Below are 14,278 nucleotides of genomic sequence, written 5' to 3' on the forward strand. Positions count from 1 at the left end.
AGTCATTTGTTAATTTCAAATTTTATTTTAGAAGTCAAGGAGAGACTAAGTAATTTGAGAAACAGGAAGTCTTTAATCACTGCTCTGTCTCATTCATTGTGAATATTGCCACATATTTTGAATTAACTATGAATTTTGAATTAATATAATCCCCAAACTTGATTCACAACTAAAATCTAAGAGTAAAAAAAAACAAGCATGAAATGTCAAGGAAAATGAGCTCTTTTTTTTTTTTTTCAGCTGGTGGTCCTCTTGTTTCACACTGTTTTAGAGCTATGGAAAATTGCAGCAGCTTATATCTGACAAATGACATTTTTATAATGATTACCATTAGATGTATTCTGATGCATTATTTTCCCACTTCTCTGAGAATAATGTAAATAAGTATGTTTGGTGTTAGGATATCAGTGTCAGGATAACTCCCATCAAGCATGAACTTACTAGCCCTTGATGCAATAAACTGACTGCTGTACAGTTTGCACTTCTTAGAGGAAGAGTGCTTGGCCCACCTGCAACAAGCACTCATCAAGGAGCTACATTCCCCTCTGCTCAGCTCTTGTGAGGCCCCATCTGCAGTACTGCGACCAGACCTGGGGCTCTGAGCAAAGGAAGGACGTGGAGCTTTTGGGTCCAGAGGAGGGCCACTAAGGTGATCAGAGGGCTGGAGCAACTCTCCTGTGAGGAAAGGCTGAGGGAACTGGGATTCTTTAGCTTGGAGAAGAGAAGGATCTGGGGAGACCTCATCGTGGCCTTCCAATATTTGAAAGGAGCGTATAAACAGGAAGAGGAACGGCTGTTTCCGAGGGTGGATAGTGATAGGACAAGAGGGGATGGTTTTAAACTGAGACAGGGGAGGTTTAGGTTGGATATTAGGAGGAAGTTTTTCACCCAGAGGGTGGTGACACACTGGAACAGGTTGCCCAAGGAGGCTGTGGATGCCCCATCCCTGGAGGCATTCAAGGCCAGGCTGGATGTGGCTCTGGGCAGCCTGGGCTGCTGGTTGGTGACCTGCACATAGCAGGGGGTTGAAATTAGATGATCACTGTGGTCCTTTTCAACCCGGGCCATTCTATGATTCTGTGATTCTATGATTATTTCCAGAAAGATTTTTCCTATTTGTCTTCTTTGTAATGGCAATCTTTTCATGAGAATTTGGTTCTTATGCTTTGGCATTCAGATTGTTTTTACGCAAGGAAAAGAATGTGTCTCCTGCTAGTTGAAAAATACCTTATTATTAAGTGTCCAGAGTGAAGTGATAGAATTGGTTCAGTCAGAAAAGTTTGCCTACAAAGCACAGACATCAGTAAAGTGGGCAAAAGTTGAAGTATAGCTTAATGCTGTACTTAACCTGGTAGGAAATCATCAGCCATTACTGATCTCTTGTATATAATGTGTTTAAAACACATGAGCAGACACTGACTTAAAATACACAAACCCGGTCAAATATTTTGTCCAAGGAATTAACAGCAGTAAATCAGCAAGTTCAGTGAAACCAACTGAAATTAATGAGGGAAGGAAAATGTGGGAAGAATATTGCTAAGAGAGGTATTGCTGAGAAACTGCACCAAAAAGGACCATAAAAAATGTCACTGTGGTGACTCTGGACAGCAGCCTGGAACAGCTCACACCGTTACAGAAGAAGGTGGATTCCCTGACCTGTGTGAGGATTTTACCATTCTTTGTGTTTTCCATTGCTGACCAGCTGGAAACGAGCTGTGGCCTGAGCACTGGAGAGGCAGAGAATAGCAGAACCTGGCACTTTCCTTGTGGAGGTTCAGCACCCAATGATGCCATCCGTCCCCACAGAGCAGTGTGGGAAAGTCATTGTTTTACTGAACTATTGACACGTTTCTCTTTTGTATGCCATGGTTTCAGTTCACGATTGCAAAATAATCAGCTGACCCCAAATGTCGGTAGTGCTGCTGTGAAGGCATTAATCTCTTTTCTCTTTTGTGTGTTTGGGTATTTTTTACTGGAACCTTGGTCATCTAATTACGTTGTTTAATATGTGGTTTTTAAGGCTGTGGGAGAGCTCTGATGCTGCTGAAGCTTGGACTTTTAGGAAATAATAGCATCTGATAACTTCTTCCATATCATTGAGTTTGAAGTGTTGTTTGCCTGAAATAATCCTTAGACCAAATGTATTTAATTACTGCTAGGTGTCTGGAATTGAAGTTTCTGCAGTTCTGTTTTTAAGCCACCTTCCTCACCAGATGATTCTCCTTTTGTGTTTCGAGTGATTAGGAATTTTACTGTTGAGTAAAATGGAGCAAATTGTTATATACCAGGATAGATACAGACCATAACCGTGAGCTGTCCGTTGTCTTTTACGCTTTCCAGCATTTTTAATTACATCAACATATTTGTATTTGTTTGAAGTAGCAGTGAGGAGGCCAAGTTCAGAGGAAAACTGAAGGAGTTAAAATTCGAGCAAGGAATCCTTCATAATCAGTAAGCTCATGTAAACATTGCTAAAGTTTGTTATGACATGTGACAAGAGGGCTTAGCTCTCAGTGAGTCTTTTAACAAAGATGTTGTCTGAGGCATCTGCTAAGGCAGGCAGTGCAGTTATGCTTTTACAGTGCATGTGCAGTCAATTGTGTCCATTCTGAATAGGATATTAATTGAACTATATCACTTTTCCTTCAGATTTGACATTTTATTCCATTTTGTGGAAGTATTTGCATACATTTTACTTTAATTTGTACATTTAATGCTTAAAATCACATCTTTATTGTGTTTTGGAAAACCACATAATACAAACTGCACGATATCAACTATTAGCAGAAAAACATACTATGCTTTGCCATCATGATGTTGAGACTGTTGGCATGTGTTCCTTTTCTTTGCAGGATGCTGGCATGTACACCCTTCACAGTAGTCTCCTACTTTTTCATGTGGTACCTGCCTCCTTTTGTATCAGGAAGGGTTGTGTGGTACTTGACTTTCTACTGCATTTTTCAAGCACTGACCACAGTAAGTAGGTTACAAGTCACGGTGTTCTCAGCAGTAACTTTTTTTTTTCCTGTCTGTTTCATTGCATTCCAGTTTAGTAAACTGAGGTTAGCAAATCTTTTCATTATATTTCAACTTCTAGTATCTTTTAAGGCCTAGGCAGATGTCTCTTCATCAAGCTCTCTGCTGGTCAACAGTTCCTGTCCAGGCTTTCTCTGTCAAATGGCTTGGCAATTCAGCCAGATTGCCTCCAGTCACTTTCTCTGGCAGCTGAGGCTAAGGCAGTGATTTAGTGCCAAGGCGTTTGAGAAGCCTGCATGTGAATCATAGAACCATAGAATGGCCTGGGTTGAAAAGGACCACGGTGCTCATCTAATTTCAACCCTCCTGCTATGTGCAGGGTTGCCAACCACCAGACCAGGCTGATCAGAAAGGGGAAAGGAGAAAGGGGAGCATACTTCCCCCAAAGCACATTTGGGGAAATATGGTGTCAGAAACCATCTCAGCTTTTTGGAAAATTAGTCTGATGGCCTTAGACACTCGGTTCATTCTTGCATAAATCCACAGAAACATTTAGATTCCTAAATTGCAGTTAGACATCCAGCTTCTTGTAACTTCTGTTGTCAGGGGCAGAATAAGAGACGAACAGCTTTGTGGCTCTAATTCTGGATGCTCTTTGTCAAGGTGAAAGGCAAAGAATCCCAAAGCTGAAATAGCACTGGTAGTAGTCATCATTATATTTATGCCTGGATAGAAGTGCTTGAGCACATGAATTTTTGCACTGTGTTACATGATGTGCAGTATGTACATAGAAGCCATTATTTTAGAAGGCCCCAGGGAACTTCTTCAATGATTCTATGCAGTACATGGAGGAGTGTATCACCTGGTTCTGCCTTGTAGCAGATATCAAGGTGAAACAAGGTATCTTCAGTGCCATGCAGTGTCTCACAGGCTAAGACTGGTAGTGAGGCACCTGCATTGCAATGTAGCAGGGTGAAAGGTGGTTGAATTTCACTGGATCATAGTTTGAAAAAGGAGTTCCCAGGCATTTGAAGAATCACACAGTGAAAGAGATATTGAAATATTTGGGAAATTATGCAGTTTTTTGGCTTTAATAAGGTGGAATGCTGGATTGTCTTCATTATGGCTCTGTTTCCTGCTAGTTAGCTCAAGCTAGAAAACTGATTCTCCTATTGCAAATAAAACTAGATGCTTTATAGCCTGATTATAAAGAACTTTTTCCCATGGAAACTAGAGGAATACAGCATAAAGGTAAACCCTCTTGTTTACTTGTTACTTATTATTTGTATTATAACAGAGATTATTTTTCCTCATATACACTTACGAATCAGGAAGAAAAGACAGGTCTTTGTGCTAACAGATGCAGTATTCTAAATAGGGGAATCCTAATGTTGCATTAAACCGTTTTCCTGGATATCAGTGAAATAAAGCATCTACTCTGAAATGTCTTACATGATGTTCTTTTTTTGCCTAGTTATTCCAAGTACCATATTCTGCTCTCACCATGTTTCTCAGCACAGACCAGAAAGAGAGAGATTCTGCAACAGCGTACCGTGAGTGTGATATGAGTTATTTCATGAGAACTGGGGCTGTGTTTTATTTAAAATCATTTGCTAGCTATAGGGAATTCCTAATATTCAGTGTCCCTGAACTGGACTTTTCCTTGAGACTTCAATGAAAAATATTTTGTCCTGTAAAGGTTACAATTTTTCTATCTAAATAGGAGACATGAATGTTTTATTGTCTCAACTGTCTGATTAGGTATGAACTCTTTTCAATTTATTGCAAAGCCAGAAGACAAAATTACCCAAAGCCACAGTAGGGAGTAATTATTTCATTGAAGGATGGTTTGTAGAGGTAAAAAACAAAAGGCTGATCTCCTTCTACATTTAATTAAAGAAAGCCTCAAAGTAATTTTTTGTTTATTTATTTGTTTTTAGTTTGCATTTCTGTGGGTTTCTGTGTTTCACATTGTAAATTCAAAATCCCCACCTCTGAAACCTCCCAATCTCTGAAAAATTTCTCTGCAAAATAGAACCAAGGCAGTCAACCTCACCAAGAAAAAAAAGGAGTAAATTTGTGTGCGTGTTCACACCAATTAAAATCTCTCTTTTTAATTCTATCTATATCTATTTAACTCTAACACATTCCAGGTAGTTTGAAGAAAGGTCTTACTGAAATATTACCAGCACTCAGACTGTATCCATTAAAAGAATGACAATTTCCAGCTCTTAAAAAATCAAAACCTGACGAAGATTTTACTCTGAAGCAAATTGATCAAATCAAGAAAGTGCAAAGAACATCTTTTCAGGATTTCCTGTGTAGACCATAAATTGTGTGTAAGAACAGTTTCTTGCCTTACTGTTCTCTTCAGCTCTGTTCTCGTGCCTTCTTTATTATGTAACTGCTGTCTCTCAAGTCTACCAGCATTAAGCAAGATAAAGAGAAAAGAGTGCTGAAACATCACATGAAAGATTTTTTCTCTGTCCCAGCCTGTCCTTCAGGCTTTAGAACAGTTTCTGATTTCCTTTTCTGTTGCATCTGTTCTTTCTTCGTGATGAGAACCCTTTTAACAGACAACGTAATTGCTTGATTATATTGAAAGTTAAACCACAGAGGCACAATGATACAGCCAGAAGTCCTAAAATTTCACGTCAGAAATTCTAAATGTAGTATTCCTTGAGCAGTACCATCCTTCTCCAGCCACATGGAATAGCTGTAATTAGCATTATCATCACACAGGTAGTAGTCAGAGGATAGACCTAAACAGCAGGAGATTCCAGTTGTGTTATATTCTTTGGCAGTGGTTCTGTATCCTGAGTCATCTGGCTGAAATTCTAACTAAATCCACATAGTATTTTCTGTTGTCTGAGTTTACGTCTTGAGAGGCTGTTATTCAAATAAATGTGTTTTATATGCTAGTCCAATATAATGCCTCACAGGCATGTGAAATTCTTGCTCATAAATGCTGTTGACCTCCATGAGTGAGACATTTATAATGTCGTTTTATTGTTCAGAAAAGTGTTTCAACTTTCTAAGGTACAGCTCTTCTAGTAAGACAATTTAGAGTGGTGCAATGAACCATAATTTTGACGTCTCAAATGTTGGTGTTTTTGTGTGTTTTGAAATAGCATTTGTTCGTAGACAAGTTGTCTTGGAATGGTTAGCACCACTTAAGAATCTTTTTACATTTTTTTACAAGGCCTTACTTAAACGCTCTTCTCTTACCTCTACTTGGGTTTCATAAAGAATTAATTCTTGGTCGTAGACATTTTTGGAAGCAGTCTATTGTTCAGACATTCTTCAACTGCTTTAAGAAAAGCAGCTGATAATACGAAGTGTACTTTAGAAAAACGAGAGGTTGGGATCAGAGGATCCACCACCCTCTGCTGGAGACAAGCGGAATTGTTTATCATAAATTTCCCCCTACTCCTTCTTGTAAATGTATGGCAGAAATACTGGATTCCAAAGTTGCTTTAAGATAAACCCTGCTTACATTCTGTGCACATTAAAACCTACTCCAACATATAACTTACTTCCTGAAGGATCTGCTTTGCTGTCTAAGGTGGAAAGTAATACGTTGTAAATTCTGAGCACGCAAGAACTTTGAAATCTGCTTGTTTTTCAGCTCCTGGTACTTTTCAGTAAATAAGTTTCATGTTAGTTGTATCTCTGTTGCCTATAATGAATTTTCTGAGTTTTAGTGTATGATCCTATGATGCTGTTAAGAACAGCATCTGCTGTTTTCAAGAGCTTTACAGTTGTATTATTTCCTATAGAAGCATGAGGTAAGTATCATTTCATTTTACCATCAGAGAAGCCCAGAGATCTAAGCAGATAAGTGGCTTGCAAAATGTTTCATGAAGTTACTGTCAAACTTGAGATGAAAAGTCTCATGTTATGGCTCCTAGTTGTGCTTTGAAAAAGTGGCACTCAGTATTTGATTTGTAGTTCAGCTCTTATCCATGAGATGAAATGTTTCTGTGTTATCCCCTTACAGCTCTTAATCCCAGCCATACTCATCACACAGCCTGTGTGTAAAAAAAGCTTTTCCCATAGAAGCTTCTAAAAGCTGATCAGAAAACCAGTTATAAAATTCTCTTTCCTTAACACTATTATGTTACTGACCTTCCAGTTCAGCTGTTCTTCGTACTGTTTTTCTGTCTGATCCATATGAAAGAAAATGGTACTGCTTTAATGAAGTTGCTCTTCAGTGAGATACATGAGCAGGCTTGTAAACAGTGGAGGAATCAGGTTCTCATTCTCAGCACACATTTGTGCTTCCTTCTTTAGGAATGACAGTGGAAGTCCTTGGGACCTTGGTTGGAGCTGCACTTCAGGGGCAAATTGTGGCCAGTGCTCATCTCTCTCATCACTGCACTTTGAACCTCCCAGTAAACACCACCAGCCCTCCCCCCTCCTTGAACAGCACTTCTGGCTTTCCCGAGCCTTCAGACCCCTTGTCTCATCAAGTAAGTGCCTATGGGAGCATGCTAAAATCTCTTAGGGAGAGGAGTGTGTTTTTCCTGTAAGACCACATCGCATTACCCAGCTGGATAAGCATGAACATGACTTCCTTGAAGCCAGCAGTGCTGGAGCTGAGGCAATTGCCTTGTTGAAGAACAAGGCTTCATATCCGTTGTATTTGCAGCCTGTTCTCACTGTGACAGCAGAATTATACTGAGGAGTTTTACTGATGATACTGACCTGTGAAGTAACTAGAAGGTAGGTACCTACACTTTGTTTTCACTAGAGGCTGATCTACGGTTTAAAATAGAAACAGTAAGAAAAAGAGGCTGTAGCAGAATCTTTCAGTTCAGCAAAACTGCTTTTCAAAGCAGTAGTAGGCATCTGGTGTGAAAATTAATGGCTGGTACATGCAAGAAGCTGTAAATCCTACTTGGAATCCATATTCTTGTGAAAGTACAAAAGACAGTTGATAGTAAATGATTGGTAACAGGGAATAATTGGGAGCACTTCTCCATGAAGAAGCCTTCTTTGACCTCAGTTTAATCTCAGCTGCACGCTGCAAATCAGGAAGTATGTATCTGTAAAATCAGGATGTATGTATTTGTAGCCAGTGCTCTGCTTACTGTATTTTAATCACTACTATTACCATTTTTCAGCAACAGAAAAATCACAAGCTAAAGACATTCCACAAACACTTTGAATTTGTATACCTTGGCACCAGCACAGGAAGGTGACCAACCCATGCATCCCCCCATCTCAGACACTGCTCTCTCCTACTTCTCTTTTTGTTGGCACAGACCATCGGACGTCTTCTCAGATAAATTATTTGAGAAACTGACTGGGGAGATCTGAGCTGCTTTTCTAAGTGGCAGTGCCATTTTATAGATGATTAAAATGTTTTTGAAGCTGCTCATTAGGTAACTTCTAGTGCATGTTTTAACAAGACACAGAACATCATTCTTTCTTCCTTTTTAGCTTCTAGTGGACAATGGCTTGCTGTAGAAAACTGCTGTGCTATTACAGATCTGTGAATTGTGGAGACAAGTAGCTTGAGGAGTTGCAGAGCAAGCTGAATTTCATTGCACAGCAGATTCCTCTGAATTTGCTTTATGCCATAATCACCAACTTCCACTTTCAAATCTCCTAAGTGGCTTTTAAGGAAAATAATAAAAAAATGATTTTGATTTATTTTCTTTCTAACCACATGTTCTTTCCTGTGCTTTTGGACATAAAAGGGAGACAGAGGAAGAAGCTTCACAATGCAAGTCTTTTTTTTTCCTTTGGAAAGAAAAAATCTAAGTCTGAACTAGTAAAAGTTTGTAAGTAGAAGCAATATTTTTAATTCAACTACCTCCTAACACTGAGAAACAATGCAGAAGCATTTAGGCAGACAAACATTTCAGATCTGCTTCTATTTCAGATCTGAAGAAGTAGGACTGTAAGGTTGTCTCTCTGTCTTTTTTTTTCCCCAACTGTATAGGTTGATTTAATTAAAGATACCACCATTTCTAACAAATCTGTTCTTGGTTATATCCTCCTTTTAACACTGTTTCTACAGCTTCTAAAATACTGTTTTGCAAGCTTACTTAATCAAAGGATAAAAAGTATGTGAGTGTTTGCTTATTTCTTTTATTTTACTCATTTCACTTCCCTATTTACATGCAGGCAAGTGTTCATTTTTTGTGAGTTTTTTGGGGAGTTTTTTGTTTGGTTGGTTTTGTTATATATATATATATATATATATATATATATATATATATATATATATATATATATATATATATATAAATTTTCCCTTTGTTCTGTGTGTCACCTTCTCAAGTTTTGCAGATGAGTAGTGTCCCATGGTTGAGAATGGTCTGGAATATGGTGTCCAGCTGTTTTCTGTGGGAAAGGTTCTGTTCTCTCCTTGTCTTCTGCTGCCCTTTTTGCCCAAAAACCCCTCAGGTATGGGCAAAAGCTATAGTGTGAATGAAGCACCTTGGCAACCCACCTCACTCCCTACTACCCTGTTTTGTGAGAATCCCAATTTTTTGCCATTTACATGACCTGAAATCAGTTTCATTGTATTATGAGAGCGTGCCTGGCCACCAGCACACACAAGAGAGCTGTTTTACATGGCACAACAGGGCACTTGCCTTTCATTTACATGATGTGAGGGGTCTGGAGCACAGGGCTTATGAGGAGTGGCTGAAGGAGCTGGGATTGTTCAGTCTGGAGAAGAGGAGGCTCAGGGGAGATCTTACTGCTCCCTATGACTACCTGAAGGGAGGTAGTAGTGAGCTGGGGGTCGGCCTCTTCTCTTGTGTGACTAGTGATTGAACTAGAGGGAATGGCTTCAAGCTGCACCAGGGGAGATTTAGGCTGTACGTTAGGAAATACTGCTTTTCTGAAAGAGTGGTCAGGCACTGGAATGGGCTGCCCAGGGAGGTGGTGGAGTCACCAACCCTGGAGATGTTCAAGGAACGTCTGGATTCTGTGTTGAGGGACATGGTTTAGTGAGTACTATTGGTGATAGGTGGATGGTTGGACTGGATGATCTTGAAGGTCTTTTCCAACCTTGGTGATTCTGTGATTCTGTGATGTGCAAACAGAACGTGCACCCAACTGGATGATTGACTGGAGACACTGAATCTTGATTGTATGAGTGGTGGACAATCATTTATAAGTTAAGGAATGGATAGGGTCTATGAACATATATACACATATATTTATATTTAGAAGAGGTAAAATCTGAAATGATGAGCCATTTGGGAGAATGACTCTAATCTTTTTTGTCACAAAGACTGATGCCTAGTTGCTCAAGAGCATACCTCTTTTAAAGGCAGACCTTGTGAATGACTGAGGTTATTTTGCTCATTATTAAGAATGGGAAATGAAAGAACTGGTTATTTTGCATCTAAGCTCTACTGATGTTGTTTCTATATAGAACTTCAAAGTGAAATACACAGCTTAGAGGAGCAGATATTGATATAAGCTAACAAGTTTTGTTGAGGATTGGAGAATCTTATTTGGCCCAACATAAAAATCCTTAGTAGTTTGGCTGAATAAGGCTTGAGTTACACGTAGCTAAGACCTGAAAAAGAAAGCATTTAGTTCAATTACTTCAAGCAAATTAACAAGTGAATAGATATGAAATACAGAATTCATAACAAATCGTTGTGATTATCCTTTTTAGCCCCTTCTGTCCTGTCTGGGCTGTTTTTTTTTTACCTTGTTTAAGTGAATTCAAGTATCGGCACTACTGTAGTCTGCAGTCTGTACAAACCATAGCCAGCAGTATAAATGTAGTCTGTGACTATGTTATAGTTTTGGTATCCAAAATATCTTTATCCCAAATAAAGAAATACAACACTGTTCTTCATTTCACCATGTCCCTTTCTGAAATGTAAGTACCTTAACAGAAGTTGTCATCTGGAAGGTTGTCTAAACGAATACTTGAAGACTGTCTAATTGAAACATTAAAGTGGTTCATCTCTCTAACTTTACACTGGGTGACTTCATATTTGGGATTACATTCTCGTCTGCTTGCCTATTTACCATTTTGTTCCTAGATTTATAATCCTGCCTTTTGCAACATAGTACTGATCACTCGGAATTCAATTTTCCTATCAAGTAATCTTTGTCAAAAAGCTCTAAAACCAGCACTTACTTTATCTTTCATAATAAAAACTAAATTATTACAGAAAACTAAAGCAAAATAATATTGTAAAGCTTTATTCAAGAGTCAATATAATCACAGTCAGAAACAATAAATGTGATTTGTGTGGGAGGTATCCTTGGAGGGCTTTTTCACCTGGCTTAATAGAAAGCAAAGATTTCTGAATTTGCTTAAACATTTCACTACCTAACTGGGAAAACAAGCATGCAAGCTACTGTGTTCTCAAAACATCATGAAAGTGTGCTTCCTAAAATTTATTAAAGCCTAAAGTAAGATTTTATTATTGTTATGTATAAATGCAGTAACTGTAATAGTTATGTTTGCATCAGCTCAGACACCTTTCCCGCTCAGAATGAAGATACAGTTTTGGGTCTGTGTAGAAAGGTCAACAAGATCTGAAATAAATTAAAAAACAATAATCCAGAATCATTCTATGAATGCTGTGTGCTTTTGACAGATGACTGTGTATGTCTATAGCTAGTCTCAACATAAGCTTTTTTTTTTTTCATATTTTTGTTGCCAGTACAGTAGACCTTTGTTCACACCTTCTTTTTCTCCCCCTCCTGGATTTATTCTTAAGTAGGTGTTGTTTATAAACGAATTGCAGAAGTGAATGTTCTTCCCAGAATTAAAAGATAGACAGTTGGCACTATTTAGACGAGCATTTCTTCACTTGCAGATGACTCACCAGAAAAAAAGACTGAAATTTTCATAATGATTTGTCACTCTCCTGTCACCATTTCAAATATGTCCTTTTTTCTTTTCAAAGGCAAAAGTCTATATGATTGCAGCAGGGGTTATAGGAGGTATATATCTTCTTGGAATTATCATTCTTTTCCTTGGAGTAAAGGAAAAAGATGGTAAGATATATTTAAACATGCCTAGATTTGCTAATAATTATTTCATAGTTGTCTGTGGAAAAGATTGTTATTTTAAGTATTCTGTTCCTCTTAGATCCTTATGCCTTGAGTTCAGACAGAGCAATCCCTTTTTGCAAGGGGCTAGGACTCACCATGAAGCACGGCCCATATGTGAAACTTACAGCTTCATTTCTTCTCATCTCAACAGCAGTTCAGGTAACTTCAGTCTCTGAGGCTGTATGTTGGCCTCATTCCAGTCCCAGCATGAGAGAGTCTGAAGCAGCTAAAATGCAAATAACCTTTGACTTGTGTCTGGAGGTGATGATCAAGGGGGTGGTACCTTCCCCTAGAAATCAGCAGGGAACCAGAGCCTTTTTTTGGTGCCTGGGATTCTAAGCTGCTGGAGATGGTTCATTCAAACAAGAAGGAAAACCAAAGTCCTGAGCATTTAAAGATGGGTTTTTATTTTTTTTTTTTTCCGTAAGAGGTGAAGAACTAGTTCCAGTGACCCAGATTGGGTCATTATATGTTATCCATCTACAGTCTCCTGTGGTTTCAGTTGCTTAGAGAGTGTTTTTGCTCTTCTGTCTGTTCTTCTGTGCCACTTTAAACCATTGCCCCCTTTCGTTTGTGTAGGTGACTGATCTCAGACAGTGGCTGAACTGGTTCTGGAAGAGAATTCTGTGATGGAAGGCATTAGGTTAGAGTTAGAAGATGTTCAGAGGCAGGTAGTCTTAGCTATTTCAGAGCTAGATAGAGCTGATTTTCAAATCAGGACCTGCAGTTGAATGTGACTTTCACAAAATGATGCGGTGTGTCCTTCCATAGAAAGGAGCCGTAGAGAAAATGAGAAGCCACTTGGTAAGAAGCTTTTACTCCCTGAAGTTCAGGGATCTTTTAAAGGTTGTTACATGAGCTGTATTCAACTCAATAAATACATAGTTTTAACGTGAACCTGACACTACCTGTAAGTTGAAGTGGCTTTATTTTGAAAAGCACATAATATCCATGTTTTTGTCAGTAGACTCTTAGTCATATGAACCACACATCACAGCGTGTATCAGGAGGGAGGATAAAAACTGAGCATGTGAGACACCAGTGCTGTGTTCACCAGCAGTCATGGTGAATTACTAAGATCCTTGGGAAGGCTGCTTGCCAAAGAAGCATTGAAGCTGGCATAAATTTGGGCATAGTTAGTAAGGTTGTCCTTTACTTGGAGGCCCAAGAGAAATGGTAGGAGAAGCATTTTTGCTAACATCTGGGAACTGCAGGCACCAAAAGCAACAGAGACAAGGAGAAGATGAATGATGGAAGTCCCTTTGGTCTAGGTCCTTCCAGCATCCATTCAGTCAGTGTGAGTACAGCACAAATGCAGCATCCATTCAGTCAGCTCCCATCCAGTGAATATTCACCTAACCCAAAGCTATGCTCCTTAGCCAAAGCTGCATACAAAACCAGCAGCTACTTTACTACAGGAGGTTGGCATGTAAGCAATTCCAGTTGAAGAGTAACTTGTTAAGGAATCAGAGCTTCTGGTGAAAGATTAACGAAGGGATATGGAAAAGGAAGGACAATTTTGTGGTGGTATGCAGCTGTGACTGTGACCATGACTCAAGGAAGTTGCAGCATAGGGAACAGAGTCTTTAGATAGAATCCTCTCATGGGGCAGTTCCTTGTTTGGACATTTTTATGTTCTGTTAGAATCATGGCTTTCCTCCTGCTTGCCCTGATATTGTTGGTGTGTTACTCCAGTGATAAAATGAGAGTGACTGCTTAAGTTGTTGCAGAACTCCCAAATCCTGTGTTTGATAAACCAGTCCCCAGGTATGTTTGGCTAGTACAGAGTGTGATGTCTTTTTACCTTTTTTTTCTCTTCCTTCTTTTGGTGATGGTAACCAAATATCTTCAACAGCTAGAGCAGAGCAACTTTGTCCTGTTCTGTACTCATGCAGCTGATCTTCGCTATCACTTCCAGTATTTGGTGGTGACCATCTTGGTGAGTTGTGGTTTGTTTTATATTTTTATTTGCCAGTTCAATCTCACTGTTTTTTAGCACAAAATTCTAAAAGACAAGAAGTCTTTTCTGTATAAACTGAGCTGCGGTATGTACTCTTAGTATACTTTAAGATAGGTGTATATTGCTCTTCAGTTTTCTTCCTGTACTGCGGGATAAGGCTTAATTAAATGATCATGTGTCAGGTTCAAATCATGAGGTAAAAGACACCAGGACAGAATACAAATATTTGCAGTATGCTTGGGCTTTAATGATTGTGTAACTTTAACTGCAGTGGCTTACATTAGGAAAAGAAAA

At 38.9% G+C, this 14,278-nt stretch overlaps 1 protein-coding gene across 1 annotated transcript in view; it reads left to right on the forward strand.

Annotated features, from left to right (window-relative positions):
• MFSD2B (MFSD2 lysolipid transporter B, sphingolipid) overlaps positions 1-14,278 on the forward strand; it is a 36,759-nt gene that overhangs the window by 12,000 nt on the left and 10,481 nt on the right. The window contains exons 4-9 of the mRNA XM_019613321.3: positions 2,853-2,976; positions 4,451-4,529; positions 7,270-7,448; positions 11,877-11,967; positions 12,062-12,183; positions 13,880-13,963. Coding sequence (XP_019468866.2) covers positions 2,853-2,976; positions 4,451-4,529; positions 7,270-7,448; positions 11,877-11,967; positions 12,062-12,183; positions 13,880-13,963 — 679 coding nt within the window. The remainder of the gene's footprint in view (positions 1-2,852; positions 2,977-4,450; positions 4,530-7,269; positions 7,449-11,876; positions 11,968-12,061; positions 12,184-13,879; positions 13,964-14,278) is intronic.

The sequence above is a fragment of the Meleagris gallopavo genome, chromosome 2 (assembly GCF_905368555.1).
Source record: "Meleagris gallopavo chromosome 2, MGAL_WU_HG_1.1, whole genome shotgun sequence".
Taxonomy (NCBI): domain Eukaryota; kingdom Metazoa; phylum Chordata; class Aves; order Galliformes; family Phasianidae; genus Meleagris; species Meleagris gallopavo.